General features: G+C 36.9%; 1 protein-coding gene across 1 annotated transcript in view; it reads right to left on the bottom strand.

The window, feature by feature from the left end:
• LOC115697093 (sodium/calcium exchanger NCL1) overlaps nt 1-14,327 on the bottom strand; it is a 30,186-nt gene extending 15,859 nt beyond the window's left edge. The window contains exons 1-3 of the mRNA XM_030624000.2: nt 13,862-14,327; nt 3,210-3,416; nt 2,922-3,103 (exon numbers count right to left, since the gene is read on the bottom strand). Of these exons, the coding sequence (XP_030479860.1) occupies nt 2,922-3,103; nt 3,210-3,416; nt 13,862-14,237 (765 nt within the window). The 5' untranslated portion in view covers nt 14,238-14,327. The remainder of the gene's footprint in view (nt 1-2,921; nt 3,104-3,209; nt 3,417-13,861) is intronic.
• Between the last annotated feature and the right edge of the window lie 9,509 nt (nt 14,328-23,836).

The raw sequence follows: 23,836 nt of genomic DNA, 5'->3' as shown, positions 1-23,836 counted from the left end.
ATTGATCTAATACAAGGGGGAAGAGCCTGTATCAAGAGATCCCTACAGAATGGCCCCTGCGGAACTGAAAGAACTGAAAGTTTAGTTATAGGAGATGTTTGATTTAAAATTTACTAGACCAAGTACCTCACCTTGGGGTGCACCGATTTTTTTCGTGAAAAATAAGGATGGAACTTTACGAATGTGCATTGACTATCGGAGTTAAACGAGTTGACAGTGGAGAACAAGTATCCTCTGCCAAGGATAGATGACCTATTTGATCAGCTACAGGGAAAAATCGTCTTCTCCAAGATCGATCTTCGATCTGGTTATCACCAATTGAGGATTTGGGAAGAGGATATTCCTAAGACAGCTTTTCAAACTCAGTATGGACACTATTAATTTCTAGTAATATCCTTCGGATTAACAAACGCCACAACGACATTTATGGACTTGATGAACCGAGTGTTCAAAGACTTCCTAGATGATTTTGTCATCGTCTTTATTGATGATATTCTAATTTACTCAAATATAGAAGAGACACATGAAAGACATCTTCGAATGGTGTTACAATGCCACAGGGAGCATAAGTTGTATGTCAAGTGCAAGAAATGTGAATTCTGGTTGCCTCAGGTAAGTTTCTTGGGGCATGTGGTAAATATAGATGGTATTCTAGTGGATTCGATAAAGACTAAAGCGGTACAAGACTGGCCTCGACCTAAGTAAGCAACCGAAGTTAGAAGTTTCCTGGGTTTGGCAGGGTAATATAGAAAATTTGCTGAGGGCTTTGCTAGGATTTTGTATGCCCTTAGCCGAGTTGACTCGAAAGAACTGTAAGTTTTTTTGGACTGATAAGTGTGAAACTAGTTCCCAGGAGCTATAGGAAAGATTAATTACCACTCCTGTGCTAACTTTACCAGTCAGTGATGGAAATTTTATGACTTATTGTGATGCATCCAAACAGGGGTTAGACTGTGTTCTTATGCAGACTGGAAAAGTGATTCCTTATGTGTCCATACAACTGAAAGAGTATGAGCAGCGGTATCCTACCCATGATATTAAACTGGCAGCAGTTATTTTTGCACTGAAAGTTTGGCGTCATTATCTTTATGGTGAAAAGTGTGAGATCTATACCGATCATAAGAGCCTCAAGTACTTTTTCACTCAAAAGGATTTAAATATGAGGCAACGGCGATGGTTGGAACTAGTCAAAGATTATGACTGCAAGATTCTCTACCACCCTAGAAAAGATAATGTGGTAGCAAATGCTCAAAGTCCAAAAGGGCCAGGGTAAGTTTATGAATTAAAGAAGATTTGAGCAGAGCTGGTAAAAGATATGGCTAGAGCAGGAATTGAGTTTGTAATCGGAAAACTTGCTAATATTACCCTGCAGTCTGATTTGCTGGAAAGAATTAAAATGGCCCAACAAAGTGATTCTCAGTTACAGGGGCACAAGGAGAAGCTAGAGGTCGGATCAGCAAAAGACTTTTCACTTTCATCTAATGGGTTATTATGATAAAAGAATAGGGTTTGTGTCCCGGCAGATAAAATTATTATACAGGAGATTCTTGATGAGTCTCATACTACACCGTACTCCTTACACTCGGGAACAACCAAAATGTATCATGACGTGAAAGCTCTTTATTGGTGGCCGGGTATGAAGAGTGATATTGTTGAGTATGTGTCAAGATGCTTAACTTGTCAACAAATCAAGGCAGAACATCAGAGGTCGGCGAGTTTGCTTCAGCCTCTAAAGATTCACAAGTAGAAATGGGAAGACATCACCATGGATTTTGTGGTGGGATTGCCAAGAACAGTGGGGGTACTATGACTCTATTTGGGTGATTGTGGATCGATCTACAAAATTTGTACACTTTTTACCAGTGCGAACAACATATACAGTGGATTAGTATGCTGATTTATACATCAATTAAGGAGATAGTTCGGCTTCATGGTGCCCCAAAGTCGATAGTTTCAGATCGAGATCCAAAGTTTACATCCAAATTCTAGGAAAGTTTGCACTGAGCAAGGGGTACCAAGTTAAAGTTTAGTATAACTTTTCATCCTCAAACTGATGGTCAATCTGAGAGGCCTATTCAGATACTTGAGGATATGCTAAGAGCGTGTGTAATGAATTTTGAAGGTTCTTTGAACAAGTATCTACCTCTGATTGAGTTTTCTTATAACAATAGTTATCAGAGTACTATTGGCATGGCTCCATATGAGATGCTTTATGGGAAGAAGTGTCGTTCACCCATTCACTGGGATGAAGCTGGTGAACGCAGGTATCTTGGACCTAAAGCTATCCAATGAACGAGTGAGGCTATTAAAAAGATTCGAGCTCGTATGCTTGCTTTGCAGAGTAGACAAAAAAGCTATGCAGATCCAAAGCATAGAGATGTTGAATTCTAGATTGGGGATTTTGTTTTCCTTCGGGGTATCCCCAATGAAGGGGATTTGAAGGTTCAGGAAGAGGGGAAACTTGAGTCCCAAGTTTATTGGCCCGTTTGAGATTCTTGAAAAAGTAGGTCAGGTAGCATATCGGTTGGCTTTACCTTCTGCTCTATCTGGGGTTCATAACGTATTTCACGTCTCGATGCTTTGGAAATATGTATCTGATACAACTCATGTATTAAGTTATGAAGATATCGAGCTTCAAACTGACCTGTCATATGGGAAAACCCAGTAAAGATTCTTGATGGGACGGAAAAAGTGTTGCGGAAGAAGACTATTCCGCTAGTTTAACTGATGTGGTAGAACAACAAGGTTGAAGAACCACATAATTCATTGTATTCTTGTCTAGTGACAATTTTATTTTTATAAAATATGAGATAAAAGTAGTATTAACTAAAATAATATATATACAAATATGATATATATATATAAATATATGTATATATGCGTGTAGCGTGTTGCGTGTAGTGTGTAGAATATTAGATTACCTGATAGATGCAGTAAAGTGCGAGGAATATAACAGAAATAGTGAGAGAAAGAAAAATGATGATTCGTGTCCAAAAATATGAATTGTGAACTTTTGACAGCTGGAGAATGATATATGGAATGAGTGAAACTAGAATGAGCCTTGCAGTCACATTCGTCTCAATATCAGTAGTTATACCATAACCTGTATAAATATATATATACATGCATTAATTTAAATGAATCAAGACCATAATATATAACTTGCAAAAAGTACGTGCATATTACAATATTATATACATTATTATTACCCGTTAATGTGGAAGGTTTTGAGTGGTAGTGGTGTTGAAGTGGAAGTGTTGATGAACTAATTAGGGAGTGTGAAAGGTCGCGGCTGCCAAAAGCAACAACAAAACCCCAAATCAATGTGAGGGAAATGATTGTTGTTCCTGCTAGTAGTCCAATACTCATTTCTAGCTCCTCTCCCATCGAATCTTGACTTGCAGCAATACCACTCGCTACCCGAAAAATCAATAAAAATAATAAATATAATTACTTGTGTGCTAACAAAACATGTGCTTTCCATCCAAAAAAATATGTTTGTAGATTTATTTTTCTTTCTCAAGCTATGTTAATATGTACGTGAAAATGAACCATGAACAAAGAACAATAAATATATATATTTATATATATATTGACATAATTTTTCATCAATTAATTAAAAAAGTTTTTAAATAAGTGGACTAGAGTCAAACTATATGGGTCGTCAAATTGGAAATTGATTTAATAAAGTAAAAGATTATCACACCTGAGTTTTATAGTAACATGCTAATCTACTTGTTGTTTAATTATTATATCAATACTTCAAGACACTAAAATTATATTCTCAAGAAATGTGTTTGAGTGATGATTACAACAATGAGATTTCTTCATATAGATCGATCTTTATAAGTTTTCTCTTAATGTTATCTCCAATGATAGTTGACTATAAAACTAATCAACTTGTTCTATGCCAATATTTACTAAAGCTTCACAGAAGACAATAAGGTGGTTTGTATCTCAAGTATGTGGCTGCTCAGAAAAGTGAATTCAGTCCATTCCCTAGATCTAAATTATAATTTATATAGGCCTAAGGTTAGACTAGTCACTCAACGACATTCTGCGAGAATGGTTATAAATATTCCTTTTGGTTCTATATTTACAATTGCATAGTAATAAATAAATTGTAAAAAATAAATATATATTTTCACTTGCGGAGGTGGTTAAGCCTTTGAAAACCTTCAAGAAGCTTCCATCACTACCAAAAACTGCTACTTTTAGTGACAACTTTTTAGTCACAACATAATTTTTGTGACTAAATGTGACTTTTAGTCACAACAAAAATTACTTGTGACTAAAACATAGTATTTAGTTACAAGTTGTCACTAATTTATTTTTAGTCACAACAAGTATTGTGACTAAAAATATATTTAATCACAACAAATTATAATTTTTGTGACTAATACCTTTAGCCACGGACCTTTTATAATTAGTCACAATTTTTTTACTTTTAGTCACAAGTTTTATTGTGACTAAAAGTAAGATTTTTTGTAGTGATGCATCTTCAAGAGACACGTTGAATAAAGTCTCATCCTTACGGAAACACTATGGTAGGAGACCACTGACATTTCCTAGTGTTAATGGTCATTCATGTACCTCACTAGCATTGCAAATTGGAGTTATCTGCCATGTGCCTCTCACTAGCGTGGTGGATCGATTTGGAAGACTAGGGTGTGAGGATTATTAGATCCAACTTACATGAAGTTATGAGGTTACCTTGAGAGTCATCAACAGGTATACATATATTTCTCTCATGCAATTTATGTTTTGATTTCATGTTTATACATGTGGAGATACTTGGGGCTATGGTACAATGATGATCAGATATATAAAGCTTCTACTGCGTACACGATTTAGTACCATAAAACCAACACAAACAATAGTACCACGCATAAGACAACCTCTAGCACCTGCTTCTCTCTTGGGGACCGTAAGTGTATCTTAGGCCATTAGAGCCTATAAATATCATATTATTTTATGTGAGAAAGGTTAGAAAATCATTGTAATACTTCATCCCTTGAAATACAAACATTTTTCTTTCTCTGCTGTTGCTCTGAACATTTCTTTAAGTTTTCATATTTTGATATTTCATCTTCATTCTAAATCTTGTGTTTGAGTTTTGGTTTTTCAGCCATAATTTGGTTGACAAGATTACACCGTCGACAATGTCCAACAATGCTAGACATGAAAGGGGTCCCCGTTGTGGATCCCATTTTCACGTCTAACATTGTTATACATGGTATATTTTTCTTGTTCAACTGTTGTTGGACATGAAAATTACCCCTTTCATGTCGTTGGATATCATGTCTAATACAAAGTGGATAGCAAAGACTCATCATGTCAAAATTCAATGGACATGGAAATGGGGTTTCGTAGTAGTGGTTCGAGGTTTGAGTTCAGGTTGGGGTTCAAGTCCATGTTTGAGTCTGGGTTTGGGTCCTGCTTTGGGTCTTAGGTTAGGGCTACAGGTTTGTCCAAAGTCCATGTTGATGGTCAGGTCTTAATTCAGAGTCAGAGTCTTGGTCCTGCCCGATATTTGGGATCTAGTGTCAGGTCAATGTTTGCGATCCAGGTTTGGGTCTAAATTTTAGGTTTGGGTTTAGGTCCCAGGTCAAGGACTTGGGTATTGAAGATTTTTTTCTTCTTTTGAAAATATTAATGAACACATCCTATTTTATGAAAATTACAACAACTATGTATTGACGCTGAAAACTGACCAACACCAGCTCGCTAGATTGGGGAGATGAATAATGAGTTTAAGTAAATTTTAGAGAGACACACACAATTTATAGTAGTTCACTCCCCACGTGTTGATTGTAATGGAGCTGCGTCTACTTTGAGTTTTTATTTCTTAGGGGACAGTAATAACAGAATGAGGCTAAGTGCTTAAGCTCTAGTTTCAAGAGAGAGAAACTAGAGTGAGATGCTCTGACCTAGTGGGTAGTTTTCTTAATATGAAAAATGAACTAAGGGAGCTCTCCTTTTATAGATAGAGGCCCTTGAAAATAGGAAAAAAAAAATGCAAGTTGTCTATTTTTGACCATAGATGATGATCTCAGATGTAAATTAAATTCTGAGGTTGATCGTCAATTTTCAGAGCCCGAGTTGCGACGGTAGGGCCCGCTCCAGGTAAGCTGGAGCTTATTTTTTTGTAACTCTCTTGGGGATTAAATTTGGAGTTTATAACTTAAGAATTGCAATTGAAGTGTGAGACATGACTTGATAAACCATTGAAATATCTTTGAAAGACAAGTTGAATCGTGTCAATTGGATTAATATTGAGTGAGTTATAGTCATTTTATTGAAGGCAATTCATGACCTAGGACCCAGGTTAATATCCACCACACAGGTTGACATCCCAGCACCCTGGTTGACATTTAACGTCATCCTAGATGTTGGGAAATGTCCCAGGGATGTACTTTTTAAAGCTTAAGTGATATTTTAACATCACTTAGTCTATTTTTGTATTCTGGAGAAGGTGGTCACCAGTTCTGAGAGATGTTGTTGTTATGCAGAAATGAGACACTCAAAACTCTTCATTTCTGAGTGAGTTTCCCATGTTGGAAATGGGAAATGTGAAGTTGTGAATTTAAATTTTTTGACTTCATGGCTCTTAGTTATTGTGAGAAAATAGATTAATAGTCGAAACTAGATGAATAATTGAAACAGAATCAAAATCGGATAAGGTGAACGATTATATTTGCCTCCTGCTTGTTCCACTTCGTCCAAAAGGGAAAAACAAATAGTTTGCAAATCATTTTGAAGTATGAAAGTACCTGACGGATACTCGTCTAACATTAAAAACTTAGTAAATAAGGATGAATTGAAACCAATGGGTATGAAATCGCATGATTGCCATGCCTTAATGCAACATCTGCTTCTGATCGCCATTAGATCAGTCTTGCCAAAAAATATTTAAGAGTGTTTGACACATGTTTACATTTTCTTTAATAAGTTTTGCAGGGAGGAATTAGCAATAGATAAATTAGATGCACTACATGAACATGTAGTCAAAATATTGTGCAACCTCAAAACGGTGAACATAAGAAAAGATTTGGTAAGTAATTAATATAATGAATTTCTAGCAATTTGTATCAAAATATAGTAGTACTCATTTAATTTTTGTAAAACAATATAGAAAAAGGACCTTGAGATTCAAGATCTCCCACCCAGCCACCGTGTTTGGATCAAATCTCAGACCAAAAACCAAAACTTGTCACTGATTACGATCAGAAAATTGCCAATAAGATAGTGAGTATATATTAATTGTTGATTAAGTAATAATGAATTAATATATATATATATATAAATCATATACTAATTGCTTGAATACGTGCACTACACTCAACTAGAGGAGCAAGTTAGTCAGGTAGAAGTTTAGGTTCATGGCCAAAATGACATTCTGACATAGGCGCTCTAGACACCAGAGCATCTTGGATGTGTCAGGGCAGCTGGTATGCTAGTACTTGAAAAATGTTATTTCATTAGTTAAACAAAATAAATTATAGCTAACTTTATTTATTAATTTGCAGGTTCCTTGCCAAGGCGTCTAAACTATTTGGCAAGAAGAAAAGCGAAGTTTTCTGATATTGTGGCTCAGAAATAGAAAGAGATTAAGAAACTAAAAGCAAAAATCAAATCCCTCGAAAAAAAAAAAAAAAAAATGTTACCGAACAAGAGTAGGATGAGGATGAAGAAGAACGATAGATGCTAATCAGGCGTATGTTCCACAATAACATGCTTAGGAGGATGAGGGTCCACAAAGTTATGCTCAGGAGTTTGTTCCCCTATATGAGCCACATGTCATGTACAATTTCGCTGAACAGTGGGCAGCTAATCGAATAATATTTCTCTGCTCAAACAATATCGACAACATAGTGGCCCTATCATATCTATAAGAGCATGAGGGTCAGATCACAGTTCACATTTTGCCTTACGATGATTCACATGCCCAGATTCTCATTTCAAAAATGCTGCAAGAGGATGTTGAAATCTCAATCTTAATTGGGGGGTGCAGATATGTTAAGGAAGTAGCAAACATGTTCCTTTCTTGGCCTAAATACCTAATTTTAACACCTAAGGTAACTTTTGTTATTAATTAATTATCAAGGTTTAGTTGAGTTTGAATATCTTAAGTTAGGGAATTTACTTGGTAAATTCTAAATCTACTTATTGGAAGCTCAGTTGTATAGGCCCATGGTCCCCATACTAGTTGAGACTATACTGCTTGTAAGACTCAGTTAATTGATTTTAATTAATCAATTATAATTCTAAAATTAGACTATGTCTAGTTTATGAATTTTCACTAAGCAAGGGCTTAATTGTGAATAAAAGAGATTCTAGGGCTTATTTAGTAATTAAGAGACTTTATTAAGTCTAATTAATAAATATATTAAATGGCAATTTTATTTGATAATTATTTTTAATTATTAAATAAATAGTTTTGGCATTTAAGTTGTTAAATTGGAAAAAATGAGATTTTTGAGAAAATAAGGAAAAATTGTTAAAAAATGGAAAAATTCCAAAGTGGGGCCCACATCCTATGGTCGGCCACTTATAAGAAATTTACCATTTAATTTTTTCAATATTTTAATGCCTAATAATTCTAACCTAAACCTAGGTGGTTACCCATAAATAGATAGTGATGCCTCACATTAAAAGATGATGAAATTTAAGCCGTCAGTCAAATTTTCCTGAGCCATCACCTCTCTATTTTCGAACCACCTCTCTCTCTTTCTCTCTTCATATTTTCATACCCTATAGTGATAGAGTAAGTGCCCACACACATCAAGTGCTACTGAATCGGAGCGTGTAAGGCTGTGAAGAATCCAGTTTCAAGAGAAGGAGATTCGGACTCAGATCTTGGTGATACTTTGCTACAGACAGGATACAAAGGTTAGAGATCTAAGTGAAGGAGACATTATTATTACGTTGCACCCACTGTAAGGTTTCTGTAACTTTATATGTGTTTATTTACATTATTTTAGAGATTCATATTTAGGATGTTAAATAACATACGTGGTAGGAAATCTAGATCCTGGTAAACCATATTCCAACACAGACAATAGATGACTTCCAGTAAGCAATCTCCTCTTCTATATCCTCTTATCTGATTCGCACTTTCTTTTCTGTCTTCTGGGTAGAAAACGAGCCTTCCAGATTTCTAATGACGTTCCCTGATCTAAGTATTGGAGGTGTAGTCTTCTTCCCAATCGAGATAGAATTTTTTTGCAGTAAGAAAGTGTCCAAAATCAGCAACTATCTCCTCTTGCTATAGGATCGATCTCAAGGAAGACTTAGGTGTTAAAGGAAGCTGGAAAAGATCACGTAATGGATCCTGATTTCCTTCCCCTTCATCTTTGTCTGTGAGTTCCATGAGCTCAACTCTAAGAATCTCCTCCATGGCTTTCATTTTCTTAGCATCCGCAGTCGACGATGGTCCCTTCATTTTGATTTTCTTAGCTGAAATTTTTCGATTTCCCCACATTCCTTGCCCTCGTTTTTGACATGGCACCAACTCAGAGGTGAGTTGCAGAGAGCGCAGAGAGAGAGGCCTTCAATGTCATTGGATTAGTGCAAAAGTTAATATATTTGTAATGAATATATATCTACTATATTGAACTGAAATGTGGTGAGATTTAATTTGGTGGTGTGGATCTAGTTTTGGTGGTGAGATATGATTCAAGATCTGTACTTTTTTAAAGGGTATAGGCGACTATTTCAAACAGATGCCTACACTGCTCAGTATTGGCAATGGTTTTGCCCAGATTTGTAATAGTGTTGAAATATTTCATTTTGTATTAGTTTTTTTGTTATGAGAATCCCGCTAATCTCTTGAAAATCCATCACAGAGGAACGACATGTTGGAATTTATTTTACCAGGATCTTAGATCTACTCACAAGTATGTTGATTTAACGACCTAAATATGAACTTCTAAAACGATAATAAATAAAACACATATAAAGTTAAGAAACCTTACAGTGGGTGCAGCGGAATAATATGTCTCCTTCCACTCAGATCTCTACCCCTTGATTCCTTTCTGTTGCAGAGTATAATCAAGATCTGAGCCGGAATGTCCTTCAGTTGGATCTGATCCTTCACAGTCTTCCAATCTATGATTGAGGTACTGTTTGCTGTGTGTGGGCACTTCTCTCTCACTAGGGATTTCAAAATTCTCTCTCTCTTACACTGTGTATTTCGTGTATGGTGAAGCATGCAAGAGGAAGAGAGGAGGGCTGCTATATATAGAGAAAAGGAGAGTTGAACTTTCCAAATTAAACAGTTTTCTTAATTACTGTGTAATTGATTAACTGTCTTATTTGGTGTGATCCACCACTTTCCACTTATAGATAACTGCTAGGTTTAGGTTAGTAATTATTTTGGCATTAAAATGAAAATAATAATTGGGAAATAATAATCAAGTGGCCGGCCATGGTGTGACTGGGCCTCACTTAGATTTTGTAGTTTTCCACAATTTTATTTCTATTTTTTCAAAAATGCCATTTTTCCAATTCTAACCATTTAAATGTCAAAACTAATTATTTAATAACTAAAATAGATTATTAAATAATATTGTCATTTAATATAATTATTAATTAGACATATAGAGTCTCTTAATTAATAAATAAACCTAGAATCCCTTTTCTTTACAATTTTATCCCTACTTAGTGAGAATTCACAAATTAGAGATAGTCTAACTTTTAGAATTATAATTGATAACTCATAAATCAATTATTGAGTCTTACAAACAGTATGGTCTCAACTAGAATGGGAACCATGGATATATATTGCTAAGCTTCCAATAAGTTGAACCGAATTTACCAAGTAAATCCCTAACTTATTAATTCCTTGTTGAATCCACTCTTAGAACTTGGAATTGCACTCTCAGACTTATATAGAGCACTCTATATGTTCCACGATATAGATATGCTATCTCATTTAACCATTGTTATAATCTTAATGTGATCAAAGATCATCTATATTGATGATTTACATCGAGATGGGATAAATTTACCGTTTTCACCCCTCAATGTATTTTGCCCCTTAAAACACTTAGCTACCTGTAAATGATGTTTTAGTGATCTAAGATATAGTCACTAAAACAAGAGCTCATCCATTTACTTTTATTTAGCTAAGCTCGAAGGGAATCATCACTTGACTTCTATACACCAGTAGAAGTTATAGATTCCATATTTATGTTCAGCGCTCCCACTTAGTCATAGTATCATGTTCCCAAAATATACGTATCACCCTGACCCAAAAGGCTTAACTAATAAATCAAAGAACATGAAGAGCACTCCTGAGATTGAGCCTAAACATATCAGGATTTAGATTCTTTTAATCTAAGATCAACTACTTATATTGACTTGGAAAGATATAACGGTAAGTTTATAATATCTTGTCTAAGTTCAATATCGATCCAGTCTAATGTATACTTCATACATTCAAAACTAGTATACTTTACCAATGTCCTGGAAAGAACATAACACTTACTCCAAGTGTAAGTATACTTCATCGCCGATTATCACATCAGTGTAAATTCAAAACACTAATGAACATGGACTTAGTCTTTTGAATCATATAATCACAATCACATTCCACTGTGTTGACAATACTGTAATTGTGAATAAATATATGTTCTGGACTTAACTAATTTTGTGCATATATTAAATATATATATTAAACCATAAACATGAAAAATACATGTTAACATAAACCACTTCAAAATTCTAAATTGATAACTAATCAGATTGTAAGGGGTTTCATTTAGGGCACAAAACCCAACACGACATAGTTCAGTACTTCGGAGAATAATTATCGAGATTTGCCTTCAATGTCATTGGATGGGTGCAAAAGTTAATATATTTGTAATGAAAATATATATTTACTATATTGAATTGAAATATGGTGAGAATTTATTTTGGTGGTGTAGATTTAGTTCCGACGGTGAGATATGATTTAAGATCTGCACTTTTCTAAAGAGTATAGGCAACTATTTCAAACAGTTTCTTATACTGCTCAGTATTGGCAATGGTTTTGCACAATTACAAAAAAAATTCGCGACATTTTTCATTGTCACCTATTTTATCCAAATTGTCTAATAGAACCAATTTTCTAGTAGTATATTATGACGTTACTATGAACTTCTATATATGTCATACAATCATTTGATTCATGTGTTAGGGTTTGTCATGATGATAAGGCTAAAAACAATTATTTTGAAGATTTTGTGGTGTATATTGTTGGGAATATTTAGATATGAAATTTATATTTTCTCTAAACAAAACAATATTTCTTTAAGGGACTGTTTAGAATGGGTTAATACTAACAAGGGAATGATAATGTGAAACATTCCCTTGTTTGTATTGAGGGGTTAGCCTTGGAATGTTATTCCCTTAGTCATATAACTACTTTGAGGAGTGTAATATTGATACCTTAAAAATGGTAGGATATTGAATTATTACCTTTCATTATATTAATTTCATAATTTGAATAGCATTTTTTAATTAATAAATAAATTTAAATACCAATAATATTATCATTTATTATAAACAAAATATTATGATATATATATTTAGTCTGTGGGATCGGTTTTTTTTAATCGAGTTATTTTTACATTATTAGCAATAACAAATATATATTCATTATACATAAATTTTATGCGGATGGTGTATATAAATGACATAACGAACAAAGATAACTAACATAGTGATAAAATATATAGAAATGTTTATTTTAATTAATAAAAATACAGTAAAATTTAATATTTACTAATTAATAAATATATTTCTTTAATGAATAATTATTTTAATTTTATGTATAATTAACATAAGATAGATATAATAAAAAATATTTTTATTTTAATTTTTTAAAATAATATATAAGATTCCTATACATAATCAAACAGTGTAATTTAATTAACAGGAATATGATTACATATTACCGCCAAACACAATTTATATATTTTCCTACAATCATATTTTCTTTCATAATATTCATTATAATCAAATTATTTTGAACACCTCAAATGTCGTGTCAAACACCCCCTAAATGATTGATGGTTGGTAAGTACTGAAAAGATTATGTTCAAGTCACATAGTGACACAAGTTCACTAGTAACGTCGGTGATAAATTATTGGTCGTACAGTTGACGACTGTAAATTTGTAACTCCTTTGAGCGCTGTAGTTTGTGATTGTGTACTTGTGTAGTTTTCTTCTTTTCTTCTTCATTTAAATTTAATATTATTCATGCTTTGAAAAAATTAATTTTATTCTTAGTTTAAATATATATATTATTCCAAATTTTTTTCCTATTAAAAATAACGGTGCCAACTAACATTGACAGGTAATATATTTACGGAATCATGTCCACTAGTGACAATAAGAAAATACAATACTCTAATAATTTCATTTTATGACCAAATTAATCAATTATGAACTATATTATGCGTACTAATTAAATACATTTTCAAATGTCAAGTAGTTAAGTTGTAGCTAGCGTTGATGATTATTTCGAAAAGTACTAAAGGTCCCAATAATATAAAAAGAATGTGTAATAATTCAGAAATTAATAAATTTTAACGTTGCTATTTGCTAGTCGAAAGGAATGGAATTTATCTAATATTCAAACTATCTAGCATGCATATGAAACTAGTGTTAATTATTCAATATATATAGCAAAAATTATTGGTTTTTTTTATCCATATACAACAAGAACAAATATATATATATAATTAATAAATTGATAATTAAGTAAACTAATGAACTCGTCTATGATCACAATTATATGCATTATATTAATATGTATGTGATTAATTGAGAAGATTGAAAAAAAAAGAAGTAGAAGAAGGAGAGAAAGCTTACTAAGAATCAAGGCAACTTGTGGGACAGTGCCGAGCAAGTGGAATATAGTTGCTCCAAAAAAACCAGTTCCGAAGGTCTCAAAGAAAAGGTTGGAACCAGCCGTAATATACTGCTCTCCTAACGACAGCAAAACCTCATACACGATTATCATGAAAAGCATCTCCCACAAACTACTCGTACAAGGCAAGAACCCATACATTGGCTCACAGTGCTCACACTCAAAACCAGTACTCACGCCCAACGCTGTCGTTTTCGGATTCCTGATCATCATGCCCATCGCCGCCATTGTCGTTTCGCTCACACAAGGGATAATAATGATCAGGAGAATCAGAAACAGCAAGCTTGTGTTTCTTGCCACTCTTTCTGGCCGGGGCATATGATGATCTAGTGAGATATAAAAGAAATTACCAACTCTATCTATCTAGCTAGCAAGAGATCATATAAACCAACATTTTTTACTTTTGTTTATTCAAAGCTGGGATTTCATCATATTACTATATATTTAATTATTATTACAAATAAAATAATGGATTAGTTGAGACGGTTGAATTAGGCTGCAAGCTCGAGATAAATATATGCATATTAGTTTGATGCCAAACGCAACCATATAACATATCAAGTAGAATGAAAATGAGTCCTAAAGTATATATTTTATATATGGGTATATAGGGTTGTTGTATAGTAGTGATTAAAATTAATTATTATTTGTATTGATTTGTTTAGAATCTTTGGATGTTGATCTAATAGTTAATATTATGAATAAAAATATTAAATACAATAAATAATTTATTCTTTTAAAAAATACAAATAAATATGTAACTTATATAAATAATGATTTTTATTGAATTATATATTTGATTCCAATAATAATTCTTTATTTTCTTTCTAATCCATAAATAATTCTAAAATTAATTATTGAATATTGTAGTGTCTTTTTTATCATTTTTAGAAAATTGCTATGAAATTTATTTATTCTACACAAATTGATTATCACATCGTATTATATGCATATATAATAGTAATAATAATATTCATCATCAATTACATCCTATTTGCATTATATTAAAAAAAAAAATTAAAATATCAATACACTTTTGATATCAAATTCATATAGAGTTAGTCTCACATTGCTAATGTGTGGAAATAAATTGTGATATATAAGATGAAAAGGCTATTCCTTCCACTGCCAATTAATATTGAGATAAAACCTCATTCATCTTATTCTCCAAATTCTAACAATCCACAAATAATATAAAAAAATTTAAAATAATTTATATTCAAAGAATAAAGATCATAAATAATCTAATTGATGTCAATCCTACTCTTAGAAAGATAAAATCAGCAATAATTAATATATTTAATATAATAGAATCAAAATTAAGTATTTTGTGTTTTTTTTTAAAAAAAAAAATTATATATAGAGATGCATATATGAGTCTTAGATGTGTGTAAGTTTATTTGATAATATTTTTTATTTTAATAGAGGCCAAATTTAATTATATAGTTGAGAGATTAGACTCATTTACAAAAAATCTAGAAAGCCTCCAAACACAAAGTACTCATAATGAGCAATTATTAAAATTATTATTAAAACGAACAGAAATGAAAAAACTAAATGCAGATGCGGATGATGTTGAAGCTAAGAAATTTCAAGAAAATCAATTGAATATTAAGAAGTCAAATTATGCACACCAAATTAATTAATATAGTTTTGAAAATTTAAATTCACTAAATCTTTGAAGAGCTGCGAAAAAAGTTTTTTGGAATTTATCTTCGCCAAAAAATCTTGTGTAAGCTTTATTCTCTTTGTTTATTTTTATTTTTATTTGCTATTATTGTGATTACCACAATTAAATTTGAGTTTATATATATTTCATTGGGAGGAAAGATTTAATAGTCATCATATATTTTTAAAGCGTTTGAATATGTGGTTCCTAGCTCCAAGAAGAAAGCTTGAAACTGGAATTTTAGAAATTGTTTCCAATATATAAATCAAATGGTAGTTTAAAATATTTTAAGAGAATGAATACAAAACAAAAATCATATAGATTAAATGTGTCCACTATAGTAATATTTTAATGGGGTTTGCCACAAGAAATTTATAATTTTTTTAATAGTCAATATGGATAATAGAGTAATTAGGGATGAGTTTATGTGAATACATAGATTAAAACTTTTTGACATGTGAAATAACACATCACAGCGTATTGTATTGTCTATTATTAACACTTCAAAAAAAAATGGGATTTTTTGAATTATATACTTAAAATACAAATTAATCACGAAAATCTCTTAATAAATTTCAATTACAATAATACCTTGACACATCATCAAAAAATACCTCAATTCCAAACTAATATGTCTAAAACGAAAATAATTCCAAATTTAATTTTTTTTTTTAAAAAAAAATTTCCTGTGTTTTCAAAAGTAACCTTTTGGTTACCTATAATGCCGATAAAAACTTGTTGAGCGAGGTTTTCGGCAACCAATAAAATGTTATACGATTAGAGAGCTGTAAGAAAATTAGAGAAGGATTTTTACGTGGTTGGGGTGTTAATGAGCCTTAGTCCACGAGTCAATATTATTTATGGATGTATTTAATTAAGAGAATGTATTTGGTGAGTGTTTCACTCTTATAAATACAGAGAATGTTCTTGGTGAGTATTTACTCTTCTTGCTCTTATGCAACTCAAGATTCTCGACCCCCATTAATGAGCTTTGAGGGGGTATTTATAGTGTTTTTGGTGGGGTGATTCCCAGAATTATTGTACAAATACATCTGTAAGTATCCATAAAGTTGGGCATTCCCAATGAATATACCATGAGTAATGCATGGTCAAATCCCTAGGTGCTGTAGGGCTTTTATGTGGAATGTCCTTATTGTCTTTTGATTGATGTGACTCTTCACAGTGTAGCCGTCGATAGGCTTAAATGATCATTACTTTGTAGCTGCAGGTTGGGGGTTGTGCCGTCAGACTTTATTGCGTGTAGAAGTTCCAACACGTTTCCTCCCATGCGGCATTAAATGCGACTTGATTGCTCAGGGGAAGCCTGACACCTCGCAGAGACGCCTTAATATTACTTGGGCTTCCGGGAGCGTATGGGGCTCCCTATGTCTTCTCCGGGAGGCATGTCCCGGATGCTGCCTTATTTACATAAAGACTTAGCAAATAATTTAAACGTTAAGTTGTTTGATCCACGTGTCCTTGTCCGGTTGGTCCACGTATATTGGGCAAAATCAGGGGCAACATTTACCCCCCAAGCCTTGTTTATTTGAAAAATAAAACAAGGCTTGCTCAAGTGCCTCCGGTGGACTACTCGGTTTCCTGGCATGAGCTTTGAGCGCGTGAGGGTGTATTTAATGATATGCAGCGATTCACTTTTTGCAGAGGTCGATTCGTTTCACGTCCATTGATTGATACGGCGAATTAATGGTGTTAGACGGATACTCAAACGTTTCCACCGCCTTAATTACGAATCAATCCAACTGTTGATCTTTGAGAATTCGAATCGTGCGTCTCCCCAACCGTTCGATTGGTAGGTGATAGTACCTGTTCCTCATGCATTTTTGCCTATAAAAGCCACCACCTTTCCTTCATTTCGGTTACTTCCCATTTCTTGCCAACTTTTCTCGAGTTTCCCAGAGAAAAAATCCTCAGACCAAGAGAACACCCTCGAACACTTTACAAATTTCCCAGTTAACCTTCATTCACCACTGTCAATCTACCTTTCCTTTGTTTGATCGACAACATAACCCCCAACTTCAACACTTCACTGTAAGTTTCTCGCATCTCTTGCTTTACTGTTTGTGTACATGGCATGCTTTACTTATCTGTTTGTTGTTTTTCTGGGTTTGGTATTTGAAGTTTCTGGGAATGTATTCTTTTGGGTTTTTCACGTAACAGGTCTAGATTCACCATTTCTGGTGTTAGGGTTACTCTTGTCACGTATTTGTTGTTATTTTTACAAAGGACCATACACTCTTTGTGTACAGGCCTTCTAGGGCATCGAGAAGACTTTGTTTTTCTCGATTCTCTGCCCTTTCTTTTTCTTTTAAGCTCAATATTGTCTTCTGTGAGTTCTTTGCACCCGACATTTGTCCAAGAAATCCTTCTAGGGTTTTCTGGTTGACAGACGTCCGGAGGGGGCCTCTTTCCAGCGGTTAGGGGACCCCCATTCCCTTTTTCTTGGTTTAGGGTTTGGTATGGGGCCTAACTCTTTTTTCAGAATCAAAACATGTCTGCGTCCGGTTCAAAGTCGTCGAAGAAGAGCGGTAAGCGTCTGGCTACCCTTGAAGACCTCTCACTGGGTCCCGTTGCCCAGGAGGGGTATAAGTCTCGGGCCACAGGATGGGAGGCGGCTGAGCTTCATTCCACCCTTACCTACCCCCATCAGCTGGAGAACATCGTTGAGGTGGCTGGCATCAAACCCTCAACATCCGGGACGTATCACCGGCCGCCCCGAGATGCAGAGACGCCCAACCATAATTATGGCGGCTTCGGGGCTTGGAGCCAGACGCACCTGATGGCCGGGGCCATGCTTCCTCTCCAAGACTACTTTATTAATTTTTTAGTTTTTGTCGGCCTTGCGCCATACCAACTAATTCCACAAGCATACTGCCTGCTCTCAGGCTTATTTATTTTTTACTCCGCCCGGAGATGGGGCTCTCCTAGTCCGGCGGAGATTTTGTATTTTTACGAACTTGTTTCTGTCCCCAAGAAGGGGGACAAATTTAAAGACGGTTTTTACGGATTTCGGGCCCACCCTTCCAATGATGGGGTGGTCCCTTATAATAGGCAAACTCATGTTAAGGAGTATCGCCACCGTTTCTTCTTCTCCTCCGGGTTCTGAGCATTGGAGCACGCGGAGCTTCTCACAGAGTGGGTAAGGATTCCCCCCTATAAGTGGACCGCACCTACTCAGGTCTTTCTCCGGAGGGCCCAGGTCTTTGCAACTTACGACTGGGCGGACCTTGACGTCGGGGGCCTAGTCACGACGGAGAATTGCCGGAAGGCCAAGCTCATCCTGCCGCACCAATCAGTGGAGGACTCTAACCTTTCTAAGGTTATCTGTCCGAATGTGAAGGTGCCCACCGCGGAGAAGACCTTCCGGGTTGAACTCATTGCCACCACCGAAAAGAAGTACCAGGAATATCTCTACCGGAAAGCCCAGGAGAAAGCTTATTCCAAGGCCCAGGCAGCTTCCGGGAGACCACTTCGCGTGGGGGCCCGGTCGATAGGAGAAGCCAGGCGATCGCTGGTGTAAAGCCCGCTTAGTTAATTTGGAAATTAGCAGTTATTTATGTTAATCAGGAAATTATTTATAGCTATTTAAATAATTTATCATTGTTATTTATGGAATTCAGATATGCATGAGTATGTTATCAGTAGCTTTTATATTTCGCATTTCCGGTGTCCGGTATTTTGGAACGCGGCGTTTGGCTCAGTAGAAATCACAATTTAGTATGTTAGTATTTTGGGGACGGGTTTTAGACATTGGGAATGTCGGGAATGGCCGGGAATTTAGAATGTCCCAAAAATACCCCTTTAGTGATTTTTATGTGATTTTAGAAAGGAGGGGCAAAATGGTCTTTTTGCCCCAATGACTTTTTGTCTTTTAGTGGTTTGTTTATTTGAAAAATAAATGTTAATTGTTTATATTCTTGGCTGAAATGAGGTGTGATAAATGAAATAAAATATGATTTAAATTCTTTTTCTTTTCAAGCATTTCACACTTAGAAAAAAATTCCAAAAAACTTCAAACTCTCTCTTTCTTTCCCTTCCATTTTCGGCCAGCTTTGAGCAGCTAGGAGGGGGTGTGTTTCCTTTGATTTTGGCTGGTTTTCATCATCCTTTAAGGTCTATTGCAAGCTAGGTTGGTTCATGTCTCTTTCCTTCTTTAATTTCTTGAAAAATATGTGATTTTTGGATGAAAATGCATGTGATTTTTGAGAGATGTTACTGCTGTGTTTTGTTGTTGATTTAGGTTGTTTTAAAGCATGATTATTGTTGTTGAATGAGCTGTGTTGAAAGCATGTTAGATTGATTGTTTAAAGTTTGAGCTTTATATGCAAAAATGTGATTTTTTGAGAGAAAATGCTATGATATGTTTCTGTGTTATTGCTGGATGTTCTTGTTAGTTTGCAGAGGTATTTTTATGCTTAGTTAAGTAGAATTAACTAGGCTAGGGTGCATGTTAGTGGATTCAACCAAGTTTGAGTTCTTGAACTCAAAGCTTGGTCTTTAATGGTGAATTTTGCATATGTGTTTTCTGGGTGAATTTGATGCCTTGGAATTGTTATTTGGGGCATATAGAACAGGTCTGGAAAGTTTGGGATCAATTGGGTTCGAATTGGTCAAGTTAGGAGATTTTTAGTTTGTTGCTCGCGAGGAACCGGAATTCGGTTGAGCATCCGAATTCGGATGGGGGTTCGAAATTTCCCCGACCGGAATTCGGTTGGGAAACCGTCTGCGGTTGGGGATTTTTCAGAACCCTAGTTTTCCTCGTTTTTGGGTTTTTAGGGGTATTGCCATGCTTTTTATCGATAGGGAAACTTTTAGTTTCAAGTTTTAGTCCCCGGGAAGTGATTTAGCGTGTCACTTATAGCGTTGTGATTTTTATGGTTTAGGAGCCGATGTCCGCCGTTCGGCTTCGGTTCCGGTCGGGTTGGCCAAGCACACCCGAAATCGGAATCCGGTAAGATTAGTATAACAGTATGCCTATGTAGATTACATGTTTAGCGTGCATGTAGGAAGCCGGTTAGATTACATTAGATATGTATTTAGGCTTCGAATCACCCAACCCCGTCACGTCGGTACGAGTGGAGTATGACCGACGGCGGAGTATGACCGGTTCGACCGATCAGTGACACCGGTTGGTGGTTCGGGCTATTGACCTATCCGTCGGTACAGCTGGAGTATGACCAGCGGCGGAGTATGACCGGTTCGACCGATCGGGAGGATACTTGTCAATAGTACCGTCCCCGAACGTTCAAAACTCGCACCATGTTGGACATGGCAGTAGTGCTCAGTCCCATGTTGGACATGGCAGTAGCGGGACTCAGTATCGTGGTGGACACGGCGATCGGTTTTATGTATGATCTTATTATGCTTTTCTTACTGAGTCTGTCGACTCACAGTTTACGTTCATGTGTAGGTAAAGGCAAGGCAGTTGCTGATGGACCGTGACCGAGCATATGAGATTGTACATGTCGGGGCGGTTAGGCCTGGAGCGTACGATCCTCGGGACAGCAGGGCTGAGATTTTGTAACTGTCGTTAGACGACTTTCATTTTGATGTAAAAGTTAATCAGTTAAAACGTTTGTAAATATTTTTATAAATCGGGATCCCGAGACTTTTTGTAAAATGGTTTATAAGTTTAATGAAAAAGCAAAATTTTAATTAATCACGTTTTTCCATAAACCTCGTTGATTAGCAACGAGCTGCACAGTACGTTTAAAAATCACGTAATACGCCTAAGTTAGTTAGGGTGTAACAATTTGGTATCGAGCCGCTGAGTTGTCTTCCGAAGATCGTCACGACATGTACAATCATCATCAGCAGTTAGCTCGGTTCACGGTTCAGTAAGCCTTTATTGCTTTAGTAGTTTATTTTATTCAGTTATGAAAAAGAAAAGCCTGTTAGGAAGCATGTTAGTAGCCTGATAGTAGAATAGGCGCATGTTTCATTTCTAATTTCCAAATTAAGCGGCATTAGTAAGCTCGCCTTGAATACGACCTGATATGCCAACTCTTGGTTTCGCAGGCGGTTCTAACTAGATGGACGCCAGGCGGACTACCAGGAGTCAGGGCAACTCCGTGGGGTCGAATCAGGGACAGGGAGCTCAGTTTCCCCCACCTGCTAGGGGCCGAGGTAGAGGTCCCCGAGGCAGGGCTCGTGGTCGGGGTGTTGAGGACCCGCCACAGCCGCCCAGCTCCCCGGCCCGATCGTGGGGCCCCCGACCGGGAGTTGCGGTTTGCGGAGATGCAAGCCCGGATCGAAGAACAAGACCTCGAGATTCGTAGGTTGAGACGGCGGGGTGCTCTGCCGGTTCCGGTGCCGCAGTTCCGGTGGCACACGCCCTCGCCGCCTGTGCCGAGATAGTGGTGGCGGCCCATAGATTGGAACCGCTGTATGAGCGGTTCCGGAAGCAAGCACCTCCGGTATTCCTGGGAGGTCCAGATGTGTCGAAAGCCGAGCAGTTGCTTACGGTGATCACCAGAATTCTGAACTTTATGGGTGTCACCGGTAACGACAGAGTGGTGTGCGCCACATTCCAGTTCCAGGAGGATGCCCTGGTATGGTGGGCCATGGTGTCTCAGATTCACGATGTCACCACCATGACCTGGGAAAGGTTTCAGGAACTCTTCAACGCGAAATACTATAATGAGGCGGTTAGAAGCGCCAAGAGGAAAGAGTTCGTTCACCTGACCCAGCGGGAGAACATGAGCGTCACTGAGTATACTACTCAGTTTGACCGGTTGGCGAGGTTAGCCTCGGGAATTGTGCCGACCGACTTCAGCAGGAAGGAGAAGTATCTGGACGGGTTGAGTCCCAAGATCAGGCATGACCTGATGATTACCACAGACGACAGCACCACCTACGCTCAGATGGTGGAGAAGGCACTGCGAGCTGAGGGCGCAGTGGGGTGTATGTCAGATTCAGCCAGTACTCCGGTTGGTGGCGGGGCTCCTACCCCTCCTGCATCAGGCTTTAGCAGGGGGAGTAGTGGTTCGGCCAATGATCAGAGGAAGAGGGCACCCACTGTTTCCGGCGGCTCGAGTCAGAACAAGAGGTTCCGGGGGAACCAGAACAGAGGGAGTCGTCCTGGTGGTAATGAGACCCGATTCTCCTATCCCGAGTGCCCTATCTGTAAGAGGCATCATCGGGGTGAGTGCAAGGGGCAGGGATGCTTTCATTGTGGCATGCCCGGGCACTTCAAGAGGGAATGTCCCCAGCTCCGGCCAGAGGCACCGAGAGCTCCAGCGATACCCACTCCAGCCAGGGTATTCGCCATCACGCAGGCTGATGCAGATGCCAGCCCATCAGTTGTTACAGGTCAGCTCTTTATTAACAACTCGTTTTATTCAGTGCTGTTTGATTCTGGGGCTACACGTTCTTATGTGGCGGCCAGAATCTTTAGTAAGTTGGGTAGACCCTTTGATAGATATGAGTCAGGGTTTGGAACCCTGTTACCTGGCGGAGAATTGGTTATCTCCAATAGGTGGATTAGGTCTATGCCGATCAGGATAGATGGTAGAGAGTTAAGCGCTGATCTGATAGAGATGAGCTTAGTCGAATTCGATATTATTTTAGGAATGGATTTCCTATCTAAATATTCGGCGAGCATTGACTGTAAGAGGAAGATGGTAATCTTCCAACCGGAAAGTGAAGAACCGTTCGTGTTTGTGGGTTCGGTTCAGGGATCTCGGATCCCGGTGATCTCGGCTATGTCAGCGAGAGAATTATTGCACGGTGGGTGCTTAGGGTTTCTGGCCGTGGTGGTGGACACCACTCGGCCAGACACCATTCGGCCGGAAGGACATCGAGTGGTTCGGGAATTTTTGGACGTTTTTCCCGAAGAACTTCCAGGTTACCACCTCATCGGGAGATTGACTTCGTGATTGACTTGGCACTGTGGGTGGATCCGGTTTCTAAAGCCCCGTATAGGATGGCTCCGAGTCGAACTTAAGGAATTGAAGATTCGGCTCCGGGGGTTGCTTGACATAGGGTTCATCCGCCCGGTGTGTCACCACAGGGAGCCCCGGTTTTGTTCGTCAAGAAGAAGGATGGATCTATGAGAATGTGCATCGACTACAGAGAGTTGAACAAGCTGACGGTGAAGAATAAATATCCATTACCTAGGATCGATGACTTGTTCGATCAGCTCCAGGGGAAGACGGTCTTTTCTAAGATTGATCTCCGTTCGGGTTATCATCAGTTGAGGATCCGAGAGGAGGACATTCCAAAGACGGCT

The sequence above is a fragment of the Cannabis sativa genome, chromosome 7 (assembly GCF_029168945.1).
Source record: "Cannabis sativa cultivar Pink pepper isolate KNU-18-1 chromosome 7, ASM2916894v1, whole genome shotgun sequence".
In the NCBI taxonomy this organism is placed as follows: domain Eukaryota; kingdom Viridiplantae; phylum Streptophyta; class Magnoliopsida; order Rosales; family Cannabaceae; genus Cannabis; species Cannabis sativa.
Note: the sequence above shows the minus strand (reverse complement) of the source record. Positions and strands in the feature narration are given on the sequence as shown.